This window comes from Centropristis striata, chromosome 17, assembly GCF_030273125.1.
Source record: "Centropristis striata isolate RG_2023a ecotype Rhode Island chromosome 17, C.striata_1.0, whole genome shotgun sequence".
NCBI lineage: Eukaryota > Metazoa > Chordata > Actinopteri > Perciformes > Serranidae > Centropristis > Centropristis striata.
This window is the reverse complement of record NC_081533.1, coordinates 23,638,598-23,660,908: the sequence shown is the minus strand read 5'-3', so window position 1 is coordinate 23,660,908 and position 22,311 is coordinate 23,638,598. Positions and strand designations below refer to the sequence as shown.

At 39.9% G+C, this 22,311-nt stretch overlaps 1 protein-coding gene across 1 annotated transcript; it reads left to right on the top strand.

Annotated features, from left to right (window-relative positions):
• The first annotated feature begins 214 nt into the window (after nt 1-214).
• Nucleotides 215-22,218, top strand: si:dkey-183c6.8 (protein O-GlcNAcase). Its single transcript, XM_059354849.1, has 17 exons — nt 215-315; nt 2,713-2,764; nt 7,777-7,874; nt 8,778-8,908; nt 9,016-9,187; nt 9,284-9,382; nt 11,846-12,115; nt 13,357-13,443; nt 14,074-14,552; nt 15,008-15,182; nt 16,296-16,352; nt 16,780-16,865; nt 17,062-17,166; nt 18,243-18,334; nt 18,470-18,659; nt 19,791-19,950; nt 20,466-22,218. The coding sequence occupies exons 1-17, from the start codon at nt 276-278 to the stop codon at nt 20,600-20,602; spliced, it is 2,430 nt and encodes an 809-aa protein (XP_059210832.1). The 5' UTR covers nt 215-275; the 3' UTR covers nt 20,603-22,218.
• Nucleotides 22,219-22,311: the final 93 nt, after the last annotated feature.

Here is a 22,311-nt window from a genome sequence, read left to right as displayed (position 1 = left end):
GATTATTTTAACAGGGTGACGTTATTGGATTTCTTTTCTTTCAAAAGCGTTTAGTGCTAGAAAGCAGGAGCTTCCGCTAAGCACCTGAACGCAGCACGAGAGCGCCAGCGTTGTAGAGAGAAGGAGAGGGGAGTGGAGGAGGTGGAGGCAGATCGAGGAGAAGCATGAAGAATATCCCCGGAATATAAGCTAACAGACGGGGAGAGCATCTCGTCTTCCCTCGCTCTTTCGGGGGCCGACTGGAAGCGGAGGGCAGCAGCCGGGCTGAGGTCAGGATGGAGGAGAAGAAGCAGTTTCTTTGCGGGGTGGTGGAAGGTAAGAGCGGCCGACTTCATAACTGACCTCCTGTCAGATCATGTGGTTTTTTTTCTTACCTTTGAATAGACCACCGCTTGACCTATATTTCAGCATTGTTTTGTCACTTACTGCAGGAGATGGGGGGCGCCAGAGTGGTGATGTGTATGAACACTGACGTAGGAAGGATGTAAAGGTCTTTAGGAGATGATGTGGTGGTGATCAGCCAGGCTTGAAGTGGAGATCAAAGAGCAGGCGGCGAAAATAATTCAGTAATGTCTGATTCCAAGGCTGCAGCCTGAGGATATAAACAAGATGTTGATACACTGACTGTGAAGATGGTGATTGAGATGGTAATTGTGATAATGGTGACTGGAGACTGTGATGATTTTGTTGAGATGACATGACAGTGGTGATGATGAGGATGGAGATGCTATGGCAGAGGAAGAACACTACCAAGTCATGATGTTGGTAGTGCTGATGATAATGATACAACGACAATTGGAAAGCCTTAATCAGAAAATGCAGATGAAGAGTACTGGTAATGTTTGAAGTGATGATGACAGTGTAGATATTAGTGATCATGATGATTATGATGATGGAAATAATAATACAAAATAACAGGAGGAATTAACCACAACACAAGCTCTGGTGATAGTACAGTAAATATTACAGGTTATGTCAATGACAAAGCAGCATACGGACTAATTCCTGTAGATATTGTTGAAGAATGAATTATTGATAACTGCAAAAGAAGAAGGGGAGACCTGCCACTTCACTTACCCACACACAGAATATGAAGAAATGATGCTGCAAATATATGTGATTATTTGCTGCAAGTGTAAACCCAGAAAATAAAACCAAAATACAAGAGAACAATAGTATAATAATACAAGAACAGGTGGTACACCAGATTTGTTTACATCACTTCTGAATAAACTAAATTAATCAAAAAGTAATCAAAGGAATTATGTATATAAAAAACAAAAAAAGTCAATGCCAGCGTTTGGTACTTTTTATAGTTTTGCAGTCATAGTACCACATCAAAATGCTATTAGGACAAGTGTAATATGCAAATCCCAGGAGGTGCAATATTTTTAAGGCAAAATGGCATTTTGAATTGTTGTGCTGCAGATATTTCAGGCCTATCAATTGTAATCGACAGACTGTTAAAAACAGAAGAAGAAGAGAAAAAAACATTATTTTGTTTGGTGCAGATCCTTACATAAAAAATCATACTTTTGATATATACATTTCAAAACGTTTTCCCTCCAATATTATGACAGAAGAATTAAAATATCAGTCAAAGTAACTGCAATTTATTTTTTGTATTTTCTTTTTTTTTTTTTTTTTTTACAAATATGTCATCCTTTCACTAAACAATGTTAAGTAGATATCATGGAGATGATTATGCCATGTCAAAACTGTTGGAAATGACAAGGACAGATCAATATGCTGTTAAAATCAAGTGGAAATCTATGAATGTCAGACAATAATGAAAAATCACCAGCAGTCCAAAACCCTCAGAATCACAGTGATGTAAAACAGAGAAAATCTGCACATCTCAAAGAATCTCAAATAAGGTGGAACCAGCAGGGGTTTGGCATTTTTGTTTGATAAATGACATAAATGATTATTTATTATTAAAATTGTTGCACGGAGGGGGGCGCGCGCGCACACACACACACACACACACACATTATAGCAAATGCTTGTAGTCCTTCAAATCTATGTGTTTCTCACTCCCATGAGGTGGCATCCCACAGAGTTAGTAATAAGGTCTTTCTTGGTGGGGAGCACTCTGCAGGACACACACACACACACACGCGCGCGCACACGTGCACACACGCACACACACACACACACGCACACACACACACACACACACACATTTAAATGCACACTCCTCTTGTGCATTCAGGAGAAAGCAGTCTGGATTGTTCATGGATCATATTTATTTCTCACTATGACCCACTTACTTTACACCCATATATGCGTGCACACACACTCACATTGCAGACTTATTCAAATAACACAAAGGAGGGAGAGGGACACTGGAGATGCTCCCATTTCTAAAAATAGAAAATGTGATGGAGAGTGTAGCTGGAGATGAATTATAGCTCTGCCAAACACAGAGGGGATGTGACCGGGCGAGCGCTGGAAGAGCTTGCATCGTTTTATGTGCGTATACATTCAGTACTGTAGCTGTGTCCAGTAGCTGATACTGTCCAGTTTTTGATTAATGCTACAGAGCCTGGGACTAAAAATAATAGAGCCATAGAACTATACATTATGAAGTACGCTACGGCGCATATTCAGTGATTATGCATATGTCTATCTATCTGTCTTTGCTGCAAGTGTTGAGCACACTTTATATATATTTATAGTGACATGTGTGCAATTTATTGTGCTCTGCAGGTTTCTATGGGAGGCCATGGACTATGGACCAGAGGAAGGTTCTCTTCCAATGGTAAGTCTTTAAGCACTCTTTAGAGTAGCTTGTAAACTTTAATGAACCTGGTGTCTACAAGCCTGCATATACTGTACTGTCTGTGAGCACAGGGGTCCATGCATATGCCTTGTTAACGTGGACAGGGGGTGATTTTGTGTGGCTGCTCTTCATGTGAATAGCTTAGGAGCTACTGACTTGATGCCTGTGGGCTAAATCCAGTTGCATCCCTCTATATCAGTGCCAAGCAGACCTGAGAGAATCACTGATGCAGAATGACTCCAGAGCAAAGGGCAGGCTCATCCTCAGTCCTGGGGCTCAACCATGGATGACAGAAGGCGGCGTGGCAGGGGAAAGATACTGCAAACTGTTGTAGTGGAAGAATAAAGAGATGTGATGCAGATAATTTAGTTGATAGATGTCATTTTTGCCATGCTAGCAGTGTGGCTGTAGGGACGACAGTGTGGGTCAATCAGTCCACCAATTTGGTCCATACTGAAGTATCTCAACAACTACTTAATGCTGTTTTCCAGAAAATTTTATACTAACATTCATGGTTCACACAGAATGAATTTTAAAGACCTTGGTGCTCCTGATAGACTGTATAAATCATGGACATAAGCCCCTTTCAGACTGTGCTTATGCAAAAGTCCTGTTATATTGCCACCACGAAGTTTGCCTGCATTTGGCCTTAGGACATTCATACTGATTGCGCAACGGTGTAAAATGGGCGTCCATTCACATTGCAATCTGGGATTGCAGAACGAAGTGGGAGGAGACGGTAGCGGCGTAAACAGAGCAGTGGCAGTGCTGCACAGTAGCACAGCGCAGTATGTATGTGCTGCAACAGTTTGTGTACAATAAACAACAACAGCGGTGAGTGTATTCATAACAATGTTTGTGGAAGAACTGACCGTCGTGCTGTTTCTCGCTGAGATTCTACAGAGTCATGCAAAGTTGTTCTGCATTTTGCTGAGCACGATTCAATTACTGTCGGAAACAAGTGAGAGGCGTGTTCCTGATGATACGTCATGTATTTTACGTCTTGCTGGCTCCGCTGGTTCACATTGATCAAAACAATCTCTCCAATTTACAGCCTGGGATCTGGGAGCACTTGGTCCCCTCAATACGCCTCTGGCACGTTCGGATTGAAGGTGAAATGTCACATAGGTGATGCAGCTTGAAACGGCAGTCTGAAAGGGGCTATAGTCTCTGTGACGTCACCTAGCCTGGCTAACACCAGACTAATCAGAAATGAGATTAGTCTGGAAACCAGCCATTAATTTCTCCGTAGAGGAGGTGTGGTTTATGATCCTCCGGAGCCGTTTATTGGGCGCTTAGAATGTCTATCAAAAGCGTCTGTAGGTAGCTCTTAGCCAATCGTATCAGTTATATCAGATGACGTATGTAGAGCGACAGAAATGGATGTTTGTTGTGTGTGTGTCTGAGAGAGTGTTGCTTGCTACTTTGCTTCTCCAGTTCTCGCTTTCTGGAAGATTATTTATTTTCAAGCCTTATCCCCCCTATTCAGCCACACACATCCACTGATTTTATGGGCGATAGACGAGCTGCTGCGGGTCTCTGGGCGGCTCCGCTGTCCCCCGGCTCGTAGCGAGATCACCGGCGTTACAGCAGCGAGCAGTAGCGGGGCTAGTTGGTAGATTAGGCTTTGGACAAATCCTGTCGGAAGCAAGGCTAAAACATCCTTTTTCGTGGTGAAACAAGAGTGTAAAGTCAAACGGTGTTCTTCTTTTAAAATAAACTTTGGCTCTAAACTATTTAAAACGCCGTCTACAGCTAAAGAGAGTTTCGCGTCTGCTACAGCCATGTTGGATCTGTAAGAAATCTACAAAACTACAAGCTTCCGTCTGCCGAGTAGTACATGTCATCGTCTTACCGTCCCTCCCCGTTCTGTGATTGGATCCCTAAAACAGGGCTAAGAAACGGCTGTAGTTTCCAGACTGCCTGGAGGTTCGAAATGAAATTCGAGCGTGCAAGGCAGTATGGGTATACCCAGGCTAGATGTCACCCACGAGTTGGCAATTTTACAGTGATTGACTTGCTGTTGGAGCCAGCCTCAAGTGGCCATTTGAGGAACTGCAGGTTATGGCACTTACAGACCTCATTCTCTGACATTCATGTTCACTTTGGTGATCACTGAATTTTGCAGTGCCATCATTAAGTCTGTAATTCTATTCCTAGGTCTACAAGTACAGCCTCAGCTCCAGACTTTCTGATTTTCAGTATCATTAAATATGTTTATTTAATGGCACAAATATTTACTGTTTTATGCAAAGGTATATATGTTAGGCTCTAAAGGCCTCTTAACCTCTAAAGAGATTGTGTTTTAGCCACATGCTAAAACAAAAAAAACCCTAGATGTTACCATTCAAATAGAGCCATGCATTTTTACCTTACAGGTTTTCTGTTATAAGCTCTGGTTAAAAATGTTTTTGATTGTCCCCTAACCCTGCCTGGTCAGGTGGGTTTTAAGAGGTTAAAGTTCAGATGACTGTGGGTTACTCAGGCAGAATGAATGTGTCCTCTTAGCCTCTACAGAAGGGAGATTTTACTGTGCCTCTTTATTTAGCAACAACATCTTTTTCCACACACAGACCTTCACACCAGGGAGCTGCTCAGCACCAAGTGCACTTTGTGAGGAGCGATACCAGTATAGTGCCGTAATAGGCTCTTTTCTGCAAGCATCATGAGAACATAAAAATTGGGAACAAAAGCCTATCAACCAGATAAAATCAGCCTCAAAGGTAATCAAAAGCTCAATACAGTATGAGACAGCAATCCAGATCAAGTCATCAGGGTCATGAGCCAAGTCTCAAGACAGCTCCTTACTCAGAGACTCTTTCAGCACAAATGAGCTTGCAGTGATTTTCATGACAGTGAACTACAGTAGAATATTAAAAGATCATTTCCAACGGGGGGAAAAAAATCACACATTCAAAGTGCAATTTAGGACCGATTCATGAAAATTAAAACATGAACACACTAATGTCAAATCTGTATTGATGTGCTAATAAAGGATGTGGCATTCCCAGTGGCGGTTGTAGACCAGTTTTACTGTGGGGGTCAGGGAGGGGCCAGTGTTTAATCAAAGGGGCACACTAAAAAACGGCAAAGATGATATTTAAGCTTTCAAAACCTTTATTTTAGCTGATTTAAAAATCTCATTTAAGTATATTTGGAAGATACAAATACATTGATTGAATAACAATTATTTTTGTACGACAATGACATTTCTCATTTTTGTGCACAATTACTTTTTTTTTTTGAAAGTGCAGTATAGTGAGAATTATCTTTTTTTTAATCTATGGACGCACACGCTTTTATTGCACAGTTAAACTATTATACAATGTACACATTATGGGTTCCTTTTGTGTACAATGGGATATTGTTTGAACAAAAAATAGGTAAGAGTTGTTCCATCTTTCATCGTTATAAATTGATAATTTTATTATTAAGTTGACACAGGGGCCACAGCAGGGGCCAAGGGCTTCTTCACAGGGGCAGTGGCCCCTGTAGGTCCCTGTGTAGAACCGCCACTGGGCATTACCTTTTCATGTGCATTTAGATCACCCCACATGTATACCTTGAAGTTAGTAGGGGACCAATTAATTGTTGATGACACACTGATAACGAGTGAAGCGGAGTAAATCCCTTTTGGGAACTGTGACACAGTTTAGCAGTTCAACATCCAATAGTGACAGTCGACTACATCCCCAGAGACAACTTGTTCCCTCTGCTTTTCTGTTCTCTTAATTATAGGGACCACATCATTATAGCACGCTGTTTCTGCTTGTATTCATGCTATGAACCACTGTAACTATAACCACATCACTATAATGTGTCCCTTTAATTTTCACATGATACATGCTTGACTATGAGGATGAATTTGACTTCCAGGACTCGGCAGCTGAGTGTGTGGGCTCCAGGTTTATTTTTAGATCAGTTTTTGTTAGACTCAAGTGTGGGGTGCAGGCAAAATTCATACAATGACTGTTACGTAAGTTTGCCAGAATAGGGCTGTGAATGTGTGTACAGTATGGAAGTGTGTGTGTGCATCTGATTGTGTGTCTGAGGGAGGTAGGTTGCAGCTTTGTGGAGGCGACTTACATACCATCTGTCCAGGAAATGAAGCAGGGAGAGAGTGAGAACATAGTCCACCCACAAATGACAAGAATGATAAGAGCTGGTTCCTGTCCAAAGAGAGAGAGAGAGACAGACAAACAGAGGGAGAGAGGGAGCAATATTCATGTTTTTGTGTCTGATGCAGCTTTTGTTTCACTCCTACTACTATGCTCTATTTATAATTCAGGAGGTCATTTCCTGTAACCGAAGCAGCCATGAAGCCCAGTGATCGATACAGTGGATCTATTTTCTTGTCGCTTCTTGTTTTTCCAGTTTTGTTTTGATTTTTCCTCCTCCTTGCCAAGCTGATACCTCCTGGCATGAAAAGTGAAACCAATGCAGATGTTCCTTAAACCTGCATTCTTTCTAATGGCCAGCAGGGGGTCACACCACTGGTTGGAGTATAGAAATCTACAAGAAAACATTCCCACTTCTAACTTGATTTATTATCTAAGTAAACATTTTCCTAATGAGTTTATGGTATCAAACGGTAGTTTCAAGTCTTCTTTGAAACAGTATGATGTTGATTTTGTATTTTTCATGCTCCCATTTAGAGTAAAGTAGATGATGACAACAGGGTTTGCTTTAGGCTGGGATACCTTTTGACTCACAAATCGCGACCAGGGCACACTGTGTACATTATTCAGCATGTACAGCGCTGCCTGTTCATTTTTGCACCTTACTAGCCAAGCTATCTATCTAGCACTAGTGCAAGTGCAAGTCGCTACAGCCAAAAATGTTTCAATGAAGCAGCGATAAAATGTGGTTGCTGAAAAGCACAACTTTCCTCCTTTTTAAATTCCCAGATTACCATATTTAACACTGACTTTAACTGAAATTACTTTAACCTACACTCCAGTCACATGTTTCTTTATTCCTTTCTGTGTTAGGATGCAAAACTGGGGGTTGAACACCTATCTGTACGGCCCAAAAGATGACCTGAAACACAGACTGCTGTGGCGAGAAGTCTACTCTCACGAAGAGGAGGGTAAGAGCATCACATTCCTTCATCTGGAGGGTTGAGGGCAGAGAATTGAACTGTTCAACCATTTATCCAGCAATAAGTGCATCCAGTCATAACAAGTCTGATGAATTCACGTCAGGTTATTTTAGATCCAGAGCTTTTAGCTGGAAGGTCTCTGGAACTCTCTCCCACAAACCACCCGCAACATTACCTCTCTCTCCACCTTCAAATCACAGCTCAAAACTAATTTGTTTAGATTAGCCTTTTCTGTTTGACCTTGCCATCCTAATGTCTGCTCTGTTTGTTGTTTTTATGTAGTTGTTTGTTTTTATGAAGCTGATTGTGTTTTGTTTTTATCTAATGTTTTTTGCTCTGTTTGTAAGGTGACCTTGAGTGATGTGAAAGGTGCCCATAAATAAAATGTATTATTATTATTATCATTATTATAGATCAAAATACCTAATTTTAAACTGTAATGGATGAAATAAAAAAAAAATAAACAATTTCTTCAGAGGTTTGCTGAAATGTCCAATGCAGGGTTGTTCAGGATGGCCTTGACTATGACCATGTAGTTTTTCAGCAAGTTAATAGAATAACAATTTCTGTTGCAGGTTAAAAAAAAATATGGTGCATTGGATTTTAACTGTTATATGCACTAATGCATGTACACAGAAAGAAAAGAATTGAATCCTGGATCTGGATCCATCTCAAATATAAAATGATCTTTTTGACATTACTTGTAAATTTATTTTCATTACTATCCTACAGGCATCAATGTTTTTTATGTTTTCCATTATATTTTTTTATAGTACCCTGAAAGAGTCTTGAGGCCTGGACATTTAGACCCAAGCTGAATTCCCTTTGAGATTCTGTTTCAATTTAAATTTCAAATATAAGGTTTGTCCTCTCCTCCCTTCCTGCTCTCAGGTCATTTACGTACTCTCATAAAAGAGGCCCAGTCGAGAGGCCTGAGGTTTGTTTACGCCCTCTCTCCTGGTCAGGACATCGTCTTCTCTTCTTCCTGTGATCTGACACTACTCAAACGCAAGCTGAGACAGGTATGTGAAAGAATAAAATAATGAATACTTCAGGAATGTTACTTTTTAAAATGATTTGCCTCAATTTCTCTTTTCTCACTCAAACACATCGTCTTCTCTCTTTTCAGGTATCTGACCTGGGCTGCCAGGCATTTGCCATTCTGTTTGATGACATCGATCACTCCATGTGTCAGGCTGACAGCGAGGCCTTTTCTTCATTCGCCCATGCTCAGGTCACTGTAACTAATGAGATTTATCGGTTCTTGGGGGAACCGCCCGTCTTCCTATTCTGCCCTACAGGTAGGAGTGCTGCACTGAGTTGAAGTGGAAAGTGTCGTCAAACACAGAACCTTTTTAGTTTTTAATGATGAAATATACCTCTTTCTCTCCCTGTAGAGTACTGTGGTTCTCTGTGTTCTCCCAGTGTATCAAAGTCTCCCTACCTGCAGACTGTTGGAGAGGACCTGCTGCCCAACATAACAGTGATATGGACAGGTAAGACATCTTCATGTTAACGTAAATATGAATGAATATGGGTTGATCAGTATTAGATGACCTCATTCAGTGATAATTCCCACACTTCCTCCCGTCTGTAAATAAAAATATATTCAAACTACCTAACTAATGTATAAAAATCTCCTTCCTTCACTTTATATTGTGTTTGCATTTATTCCTGCAGACATAAACAAGACACACACTGGCAAATGCAAATGATATGAAAATAGATGCATGCAAAGATCTACACACAACCTCCTCCGAAGATCAAAAAAACGTTTTAGATGCACGTCCACCCACACACATATGGATGTACATTAGAAACACATTATCTACTCCCTTTTACTTCTTTTTATGGAATTGTGTTGATTGTCATTCTTTTTCTGTCTCCGAAGCTAATCTTTAGTAATGTAGTAGTACAACATCGATTTCAAAATACTGCTCCTGGTTTATAAAGCACTACACGGCCTTGCACCTCAGTACATCACAGATATGCTCATCACTTACACCCCAGCAAGAACACTTCGGTCAACAGGCAGTGGCAACTTACTCATCCCTCACACCAGATCCAAAGAAGGAGAAGCAGCTTTTAGTGTCTATGCCCCAAGAAAGTGGAACACCCTGCCTGACACAGTCAAATAGCCACATCAGTAGCCATTTATAAAAACAGATTAAAAACCTATCTTTTTTCAACAGCATTCGGTTGAACTGTGTGTGTGCGTGTGTGCATGTGTGGGTGTGGGAGGGGGTGCACGTGTGTGAGTAAGTAAATGTGTATGTGGTGAATATGGCATAGCTTGTCTACCTGCACTCATCAATTCATTTGTAATTGATTTTTTCTAATTTTGTTTGTTTTTGTTTGTTTGTTTTCTGTTGTCTTGTTTTGTTTTTTAAACTGTACTTATGTATATCCATTGTGAAGCACATTGAGTCTGCCTTGTGCATGAAATGCACTCTATAAATAAAGTTGAATTGAATTGAATCAGCAACATGAGCAAACATGTCCAGACCAACACGTCTGTTTTCAAGGACGGCACTTTGCTGCTTATAAATACAACCTATTATCAATATTAAATAGCCCAAACACTTTGCTGGCCTCGGTGTAGCCTTATTAGAAATTAACCAGAGAAGCAACAAAACTCAACAAGACAACTAAATGAAAATGACTTACAATAACTACGGACACCACAGCTGGTGCAACAAGCATTATTAAGCCACATAAATTACATAACCTGACACTTCTTATAGCAGAATCAAACATCACCAAGGCAGACAACACAGATGAATAAACAGTAAAACACATCAGCGGCTGCAGCCACAAAAATGAAAGCAGAGTAGAAACTGCAGTTTTTACACATCACATAGTGCACACACAACCATGTTGCCTGGCAACGCAGTGTTTCTTTTTTTTTGCATTCTCATCTGAAGAGCGAGTTCAGTGAGTTTGTTGGACTCAGTCTGCTCCAGGTCTAACTTCTCATCTTATTAATTTGCAATACATAATATAAGCAGTCCATTCAGCCTCTCCGTCCCAGTATAACCAGTCCCAATTTCTCCGTCCTACTGCACTCCTCAAAGTTTTCAAACATGTCACGTAATATCATCAACGTAATTGATTTTGGTAAAATAGCATGCACACTTGGTGATGCATTTAATTAATTATTAATTAAGGTAGAAAGGGCCTTTTTAATTGTGCCAATTTAATTTTGTACTGCTCACCAACCCTCAACCCTCCACCGTTCACTCACACACATTTAGATTAGCGATCATTTCCGAAGTGTCAGCTGACTTTTGTATCTACTCCGATGTGAAGTATGATACTGGTGATAAAAAGTTAACCGATATGGGATTTTTGAGACTGATGCCGATACTGATTTTAGAGGGGGAAAATTAATCTATAACAGATATGGCAGCTGATATAGTCATTTTTGGAGTTGGAATGAAAATAGACCTTTTTTATGTGGATTGTGCATCAATTTTCATCCCTCTGCAAAGGTGCCCATAGAGCTACTTTTATAAAACATTCACTTTTATCATTATACAAACAAAGTACATCGTCAGCCAATTCTCTATATGATAACAGAAAAACTAAAGAATAAATGGGAATCAAATATAGCTAAATAAACATCATTACTGTTCAGTTTCAGTCAATTCCAGACTATTAAAAAATAAATAAGAAAAGCAGTAGCTGACACAATTTCTAAATATTTCTTTGTATTATATATTGTGTAAAAAACGTTTTCATAACGGCACATATCAGACAGCATCCACGATACGATACGCCTTTGACAGGCCAATTGGTCAATAATATCTGTCATGCTCTATTAATTTCCTCCTGATTGGTCTGATTGTGCCTTCAGAATATAGGAAACTTATTCATTTATGTCTCAGGTTTTGGATGTGTGTTCTCAAACCTTAAAGCTTCCACTTGCCAACTTTTTCCCACCCCTCTCGTTCCCACAGGCAGTAAGGTCATCTCCAGGAAGCTGTCTGTAGACTGCCTGGCTGAGGTGGAGTCTGTCCTCCAGCGCCCCCCGCTCATCTGGGACAACCTGCACGCTAATGACTACGACTCCAGGCGTCTCTTCCTGGGGCCTTTTAAGGGTCGAGAGCCTCAGCTGAGGAGCCACCTGCGAGGCCTGTTACTCAACCCCAACTGCGAGTTTGAAGCCAACTACATCCCTCTGCATTCACTGGGAAGCTGGTACAGAGCTGGGAAAGAGGAGAGGAAAGGTGAGGGGCTCGGAGGAGGGAAGGATCAGGCAGAAAGGATTAATGAGCAGTGGGAAGGAAGGAGGAAGAAGCCGTGATGAGACAGGAGATGTCCTGAGTTAATAAACTATTATTGGCTGTGCCAGACCAGAGCCTGCACAGTTAGTCCCATAGCTTCCTGGAGAAAAGTTTAATAAGCTGGCGTTGCTGGGCAACGAACACCATTTTGTCTGATATTACTTAACAAATAAATTAACTCTTAAAGCTCCATCTGTTGTTCTGGAAAAAGTTACTGAATAAGCGGGGAAATATTTATTTACTAATGACTTGCAGAGCTCGCAAATGTCATCAATCTTCATCTGCTGGCACAGCAGAGTGGATCTTTTTTACTGAAATCGTTAAGAGACGACAGCTTTCATATTAATTAGTCTTTTTCATACAAAGTGCATTGATTTCAGATGTTTTATATTTGAAGTATACTGTAAGACTGTGAGGGTGGAGCTGTGTGATTTGACATTTGGTTCATATTCATTGCATTTCATTTACTGTGAAAGTAAAATGCATGAGAATACCGCCAGAGAAAGAGAGAGGAAACAAGGGAGTAGGAAAATGAATGAAAAAAATGTAGGAGAGAAAACCACTGTCGCGTGTGATGTTGTTCTGAAGACGAGCGGGGAGAGGTGGAGATGGAGGAATAAATGTGTGCTGGAATGTAGAAGAGAGGATGGTCCCTCTGTGGCGGGCTGGAAGAGAGAAGGGAGGGGATGAGGAAAGAGATGAAGGACACGCTGAAGCCTGCTATGGGATGGAAATGGAAGAGGAATTTTAATGATAACATGGGGGGATGGGGTGTTGGTAGTCTGTGAAATAATTACTGGATTATTTTTGTGTGAGAGAAATCCAACTTTGATTTCTAGTGCAGTTCAATTTTTACTTAACAGAGTGTAAAAACGAAGTAAACGAAGAAAATATGTGTAATGTTTGGAGCTGGAAGAATTATAGTTACAGTTAAGATCAGACATGAATTGTGTTTTTATGTCTTAATTCTCACAATTGTTGCCAAATACAGAAATGAGGTATTAAAAGATGATGCAGATAAAGGAGAGGTATGAGTGGTGTGTGTGTGGGGAGGTTTTCCACAAAAAACCCTGTAATGAACGTCAGAGACTGAGAAATTTGAAGAGGAGTGGTTTTCTCAAATGTATGAATATGAGTAATTCAGTATCCGCTTATATAATAACATAATGTTGTTTATGATTTAGATGAGGAGTTGGAATACTGTCCTGACAGAGCTCTGTCTGCTGCACTACAAGATTGGATGGCAGAACTCAATCAACCACTACAAGCAGGTACAAAATGTAGTAATGTGTCTTTTTATGTACAGTGCCAGTCAAAAGTTTGGACACACCTTCTCATTCAATGTTTATTATTACTTTCAACATTGTAGATTAATACTGAAGACATCAAAACTATGAAAGAACACAATTATGTAGTTTGAAAAAAGTTTTAAACAAACCAGAACGTGTTGTATAATTTAGATTCTTCAATGTAGCCACATTTTGCTGTGATTCCAGCTCTGCACATTTCTGTTATTCTCTCAGTCAGCTTCATGAAATGATCACCTGGAATAGTTTTCAGTTAACAGGTGTGCCTCATTAAGAGTTAGTTTTTGGGAATTTCTAGCCTTCTTTATGTGTTTGAGACCAACGAAGCAAAAAGTGCTACTTTGAAGAACCTAAAATATAAAACATGTTCTAGGTTTGATAATCAAAATTCCATACGTGCTCCTTCATAGTTTTGATGTCTTTAATATGAATCTACAATGGAGAAAATACATTAAAAATAAAAACAAAAACCATTGAATGAGAAGGTGTGTGTGAATAAGCACAACCTGACATTTTGACAGAAATGTCTATTTGCTGGTGTTTCATTTGTACTTATAACTTATACCATAACTTATGTTATTGTAACTATTACAGGTCGGCAGAGCACGCGAGCAGAGCAGCGTTCCTCTGCTCAAACCACTTGCTCTAAAACTTCTGACAGATCCGACTGCCCTTCCGGCTTCAGGGGATCCTCTGCCGTGGCCAAGCTTCCCGTTTTCCCCCTGAACTCCAGCTCGCCACCATCGTCACCGACTAAGCTCAAGGGGACGGAGACAGAGGGACGAGAGAGGGAGAAGAGGAGGTCAAACCAGCCTAGTCAACCCAATCACCAACCTCAAGGATCCAGGCCTGGCGCGCCGCCTGGCGGAGGGAGGGGACAGAAGGCCCAAAGTTCAGGGCTCTGTGGTGGGAAGGGCACACTAAGTGAGTCCCAGGTGCGGCTGCTGGTTGGTCTTTATTACCTGCCCCATGAGCACGGCCCAGCTGCCCAGAAACTGCTGCAGGACCTGACCTGGCTGAAAGCAAACTGCCACCTGGTCAGCGCTAACTGCAAGAAGACGCCACCTCAGAAGGTCAGTGTGTGTTTTATTCAGATTTCGGTAACGCTTTATAATAAGGTCCTTAATAACCATTAATTAACAAGTAATAAGGCATTGTTCTCGCTTTAGATCCGGTAGTTGCAAAAAGCATAGTTAACTTATAGTTAACTTATAATAGATGAGCAATAAAGTATATTTTAATATCAATAAGCAAACAAAATAAGATTAATAAAGGCATGGCAAAGACATAATGGGTGGGTCATGGGTGTTTGTAATGCCATTATTAACACTTATATAAGCTTATAAACACACAATAGTGTTAACAAGCATCTTGTAAGGACTTACAAGGGCCTTATTACTTGTTAATTAATGGTTATTACAAGGACCTTAATATAAAGCGTTACCCAGATTTCTTATTGGTGACATTTGAATTGTGGAGTGCATGCTTATAAATGTCAGGGTTTTTGTACTTGTATGTGTGTCCTCAGATTGATGAGTGGCGTGGCCGGTCCTCCAGGGTCCTGTCCCTGTGTGAAGACATAGCACAGCTCCACTGCAGCGTGGTGGGTGGAGCAAACAGGGCCGTGCTCTATGACCTTTACCCTTATGTGTGGGACCTGAGGAACACGGCTCTGGTAGCAAAAGCATTCATATGCTGGCTGGGTGAGTAGAAAGAGAAGCAGGGAACTATAGAAATACAAAATAATATAATGTGCTTGACTTAATTTTACTACTTCTGTTTATACTGTGTGGTTACTATTGTGAAACTATGATACTATCATCAATGTCATTCTAAAGTATAGTATATTATTGGATAGTATTCCAGTATGTAGTATGCTATTCTGTTCTACCCTATAATACTTATAATGATATAGTACATTATGGTATGGTATACAGCAGTTGGGACGCTGAGTAAAATGTAAATAAAGTAAAAAAGGATTGGAAGCATATATTTATAATAAACAAGTGAGCAAATTATCACATTCTGTTTTATTTACATTTTAGACAACATCCCAGCTTTTTGTTAATTTTGTGTGTAAGTATTGTATAGTCTATGATGATATGCTGTGTTATACAATTCTATAATATTTAGTATGGTATACTACAGTATAGCTTAGTACATTATAGTATAATGTTGTAAAACAATAGTATGTCATGCTATACGACTCAATAATACTTTGACTATGACCATATTGTATAGTTGACCTGTCTGTAGAATACAGTATAGTATATTATAGTTTAGTGTAGTAAAGTATGCCTAGTATGGTAGTATCGCATACTGTGGTATAACTATAATATACCAGTAGTTTGCTCTATTATCATAGTGCAGCTTAGTAGAATTTATTACACAGCTTTGTTGAATATTTATGGCATTGTAGGTTGTTTTATTTCTGAATAGAAATATGAATAACAGGCTGTTGCTATGGATGCAGTTCTGATCTCAGGCTGTTGAGGAAACATAAAATGAAACTATTCAACGAGAATAAATCCATTCAGGATGATTCTACACTTTCAAGACTATGCCTATAGTATAGTCAGTAGGAGGTACACGGTTGCACATTAAGTTGGAATAAAATATTTTTTCCATTAAATGATTGTCACTATGTGATTTATTATTGACAGATAAACTAACTCTAAATCAATCTCTTCCAATGAAAAGGAGGATTGTGTCTGAAAACAAAATTATTCCAACTTTATGGGCGACCGTGTAGTATAGCATAGTGTCATCATTTCAGTAGTATACTTTAATGTCATCCACGAACCTATATCACTCAGATGGACGAGTGTTGAGTGACAGCTCCGCTATGGGGACCTGGAGGAACTGCTTTCACTGTGAGTAGGCATGACCCTTTGACTCTCTGTCTCCTTGTCTAGGTGTTAGTAGCAACTGCAAGAAGCCTCTGCTGCACAAATCATTCTCATCTAAAGTAAATCCAGTCTGAAATTCTCCATTATTAAACTAACATCCAATCATTACTTGCCAGCAATAGCTTAGTGGAGCTCAGCAGATATCGGTGCAGCGAGGATTGAACTACCAGTTATGCTCAACTATTTATGGCACCAGCAAAAAAAAATGAAAAAGAAAAAAGTTAATTTCAGCCATCTCTGGAGGAGCTGTAATGCTGTAAAACACTGAACTTTTATGCTGGCATAAATATTTTAAACTGATCTAACTGTGCCATCATTTTCTATCTGCACTGGCATTTCACTGTCCCTAAACACATGATGTCACCTGACATTTGGTTCCTGTCTGTGGTAGGGTGTGGGAAGGCTGCAGGGGCAGATCTACTGGGAGTAGAGTCAGAACCATGGGCATTCAAAGGAGGCGTGTCTGGGGAGGTGCAGGTACAGTGCTTGTTTGTCCAACATGTCCTTTTACATAGATTGTGTGGATTAATCCTCATCTGTTTGTTTTTATTGTGCATTTGTGCATACTAGTATTGTTATATTATTATGTTTTATTGAAGTTCAATGCTTTTAAAACTATCTAACATCTGAGTGTTTTTTTTTTGTGTGTGTGTGTGTGTGTGTGTGTGTGTAGATGCTTCTCCCAATAGGCAGCAGCAGTGAACTCTTCACTCATCCTCCTCCTCTCTTCCCTACCTCTCGTCTCTATAACATCAGGCCCTACCACAGCAAGGACAAGGTGGGAGAAGTCACTCCCACACATTATTGTTTCATAAATTATGCCAGAACAATTTAAGGAATTATCCTAGCATTGTAATAAATGCAAGAGCAATAAAATCCATTAAATGTAGTGAAAGTCAGGAAATATTTTGCACATGTGGAAACCATGCTATGCTATTTACCTCTTTAGAAATAAAAATGGAAACAACCCAGGGAGGAAGAACATTTTAGGTCATGCACACGCTCTGATTTAGTGATGGAAAGTCATGGAAAATTTATTGCATTTTCATCAAGTGCCGCACTAGCATCCTTATATGGAGAAATGCTGCAAAATTAAACAGTGTTCTCAAAGGACCCAGATTTCAGATCAACTTTAGATTTTTAGTTCAATATATTGTGTGGACCAAGGTTATAATAGTTTTGGATTTTTCTTTAGTTTTAGTTTTAATTTCGTTGTGAATTTTTGTTTTCAAATTCAGTTAGTTTTAATTAGTTTTTAGCGTGAGCTTTTTAGTTTTAGTTCAGTTCTTATTTTTTGAAAATGCTTAGTTTTAGTTTAGTTTTTATTAGCTTTAGTGTTAGTTGGCTATGGGCTATATGTTGGGTGCCAGATTCAAAGAGGTCATAACATTTTTTGCCTTTATTTCCTTTGGTTTATCCATCTTAGCCCCAATAAGGTTATTAACTCTTACAGTTCAGGTGATTTGAATGTTGGTCCGAGTGTAGACATCCAAGTCTCAGTAAACATATTTACCATGTGTTGCATGTTAAAATAGAAACACTGAATTATGAATGGAAAAAGTTGACAAAAAAAACGAAAACTAAGGACATTTTCACTATAATTTTAGTTAGTTTTAGTTAGTTTTGTAACCACAAAAAACAGTTTCAGTTAGTTATCGTTTTTTTAAAAACTCTAGTTTTTATTTTTATTTCAGTTAACGAAAATGTTTTTTCAATTCTGGTTTTCATTATTTCGTTAGTTTTCGTTAACTATAATAACCTTGGTGTGGACACATATGGCCTAATAGACTGGGGCATGAAACCATAGAATGATACTAGTGATTTTATTCATTTTACGTGTGTGTGTGTGTGTAGTTGGAGTTGTACCGGATGGTGCGCCAACTCCACCTGAGGACTCAGGGTGGCCAAGAGTCCACTTCTGCTCACCCAGATATCATTGGAGACAGGTGTGTGTTTCAAAGAGAGGAAAGAAAAAGCAGATTGAGTTATCATCCACGTTGTAAAGCACATCCATAATGAATATTTATTTGAATACTATACTCACATATTTTTTACATAGTGATGTCTTCTCATTTCAATAGATGCCTTGGGCCGTGCCTGGCGTTGTGCCCAGAGTACTGTTTCATCCTGGAGGATGAGCTGGGTGTGTGTGGTTGTGTGCTAGGCATCGTGGATGTCCGCTCGTTTGCGAAGCGGTGCCAGGCCAGCTGGATGCCTGCCATGAGGGACAAATACCCACCCAAAGGGGGCAACACACACCCCAACACACAGGTAGACATATGGAATATGAAGGCTTTTAACATCCTATTTTGAACCATAACTATTCTGTCATTATGAAGGTCACACACACGAGTTATACAAGTACAATAGTGTTAGAGACAGACCCAACACACAGGTGATATTATGCTAACACACCTGCAGTTAAACCATCTGGATCCCTCTGTGGCAAACTAATAACCCACTGGGAAGTGGGTGGCACACACAAACAGATCAACACTCACACAGCTACACAGATTGGACTCTATGGACAGTATGGGGTTCTAGTTTCTGTATTAGCAGTGGACCACTTTGACATACAGGACAGGGCAACTGGGTGTATGAGGTGCAACAGCAAGAATAGGTGGTAGTTGTGTTAGAAGTGTTTTACCTTAAATGATAAGACATATTGAATGATTGAGGTACTGAATTGTGAATATGGTGCACTTACATTAGTACAGAAGCTTTGTTGAAAACCAGAGGAGATAACACTCTTGATTACAGTGTTGCGGTTGCTCATTATGACAAACAGTTGAGTGATCTCAGGCAAAGAGCCAAACAGAGCCGGTAGTTAGCAGCAGGGACAGTCAGTCCCTGACATCTGTGGAGGACTTATCTGCCCACTCTGTGCGTCATGGTGCACAGTGACATTATTCACACTGCGGCTACAGGTGTGTGAAGTAGAATCACTTCCTGCTTTATTAGACAAAAGCAATATTGTATAAAGTTAGTTATTACAATAAGTATTTTGTTACTTATACTTTCCTTTCTCGTATAGCTGACTCTGCCTTAATATATGTTTTATGACTTGGAACCTTGGTATAGAAAAACCTCTGCCAGCAAGTTCCCTTCCAGGAAAACTGCTTACCAGGAAGCATATTAGACTAATTACATAGGTCTGTGTCTACAAAATAAAAGCTGCAGATACAGCAGACTTTGCTGCAAAGCAGTGAATTTTTAATATGTGATGATTATTAGTCTTTATACTGTCTGTTATTACGTAATCTTGTTTGTTAGGCTAATGGGTAACTTGAAAGGGGCAATCAGTCAAATATGGCCCATTAGTAGCATCTAGTGGCAGCTGTTGGAAACTACAAGTAATATCATCACATTGTGAGAACTGTGTTTCTGCCGTCTTCTGTGTAGGACTTGATTCAGCTGATGGAGGAGGACCAGGGAGAGTACCCAGACTCTCTCCTCTATCACTTCCCATCTCAGCTGCGACTGGACGCCCTGCCTGAGCTGGTGGACATCAGTGTCAGCCGCACCCTGCTCACTGCCCTCCTCACTGCACTTAAAGCCAACGGTAAAAACAGGGTGTCAAATCACTGTATAATTGTGTGTCTGTGTGTCTGCCTTATAAGCTTTGAACTTGGGAAATTGGATACCATTAACCCATGAAATGTTGAAAATATTTACATACCTTTGTACAGTATGCAAAGTCCTTATTTGGAGGACTCTCATGTCTGTGTTAGCATGTGCTCACCAGCTCGAGGCTAAACAGAAGAGCAGAAAAGCAGTGTCGAGATACCACTTAACTTCACTGCTAACAGGGGTCAATTGTCAAGCTGCCTGAAGATGTTTTCACACCGTTAATTCAGTAGTTTAAAAATATATTTATTTGCCTGGGGTCTGCTGGGGAGCTCATGCTAATCTTGAATGTTGAAATTGTGTTTCTGCCTCAGACGAAAAGGGTCTGTATGGTTCATTGCTTTTATATGAACCTCTGATTTTACTTTATGTATTTGTTGGTGCTTCTTCATTTACCTGTCTTGAAAAAATCTAACATGTATAACAACCAATTGTTTTCCATGTGTGTAGGTTCTCAGGGTGTGTTCTGCGAGGTGCAGCCAACTGACCGTCAGAGGCTGGAGTTCTTGACAAAACTGGGCTTCCTGGAGATCCTCAGAGGAGAAGCAAGGAGCAGAGAGGGAGTGGTGCTGGGGAGGCTGCTCTGAAAATAAACACACACTCACATTGTCACACACATACACCACCAGACACTTACACCTATACATAACCCAACACAGAATGGCACTTACACACACAGAAGAGGGGAGAAACACAATATGTTTTGTACAACAGACAGGCGGCTAAGCTTTGCAAAGAAGCAGGATGTGTATTTTCTCCGTCAAGAGAGAAAACATTCTCTAGGGGACAATCTTGGATTGCTTTGAGTCTTATGGCAGAATTAATGAGGATGAATGTAGAGATTTCTAAAGGATTTACAAAATATCAAAATAAGCTTTGAGTTTAAACCTTTACCAGAGCTGAGCTAATCTTTCTCGGATTCCACCCCTGGCTACGGATGAAAAGATTTAGTCAAGATACAAAGAAGTCAGCGACAGAATAGTTTAGGATGGGAGCAGAGCAGTAGATCATGGCAGCTATGTGTCATTTACACGTTTCTTTGTGTTAAAGCTGCTTTAATCAATATTTTATATTTTATGTTATCAGTGGATCACATGACTTCCTGTATGTGGAAGAGGTCGCTGAGAATTATCATCCAACCCACTCTTTGTAGCTTGATACCATACAGACATGAGTGTTATTGATCTTCTAATCCTACTCTCAGCTACAATGAGAATTTCCTAAAATGTTATTCCTTTAAATATACTACGTGGAATTTTCAGAAAAATCCCTGTTATTAATAACACAGGTGGCTATTAGGGGAACTTCAGGCAGCATAGCATCAGTAGCTTGTGTGCGGGCACAAGTGAGCATCCTGGGTACTGACCAGAACAGTGATATGATCTAATTAACTGGCAACATGTTATCATGCTTGTGTGCAATTGCTGTTAGCAAATTATTTTACCAGCTAATGTGATACGAAGTAACCAAAGCCAGATCTAGCCACCTAGCTAAGTTAGAGCTAGCTGCCCCAATTTAGCTGGGAAGTAATCCTTAATTATCTTCTCTTTATATCGTTACATAATTTATTGTTGGCTTAAATCAACATTGTTTGTCATAAATTACTATTATGGATCGTGTTAGCAGGTGAAGTAATTTAGCAAGTTTAGCAAGCCAACTAACACATACACTCAGATAGTCTTATGCGAGCAATAATATTGGTGTGCTAACAGGCTAGCTAGCATGCAAGCCAGCAAGCTAAGGAGGAAAAAAGTCAAGTTTAGCTACTTTCCACTAACAATTTGAAGCGTTAAGCTGCCACCGTGGATCTTGTGCTCTGCTCCCTCTGCTTCGTTCGTCAATAATTTTGTTTCTTACAAGTTAGGATGTTGTTTTCTTGCTTGTGTCCTGTTGGTTACATAAAGTCTGCTAATAGTAGACTGGACCCAGGCACAGCGTCACTGTTTACACTTAATTAGTTTAGATGAATGTTTACATGCATGAAGAACATGTGGCTGTTCACAAAGTAGGATTACATGTATACTGACATTGACATATGGCGGTGATGTGGCGACTTTTCTCAGCTCTTATAGCTATAAAATCGTAGGAAAAAACAACAAAATGCAAGTGCATGCACGCTAAAATTCAATAAAAAAACTAAAAAAAAACTATAATCATCAAGTTTTTTGAATTGTGCATGGAAACAAATCATGCAGACAAATAAGGTACATTGAACACACACAAACACACGTACACACACAGAGACATACATACTTCTCTGAAGTTTACACTGGGTTCAATTGGATATAATAGATAC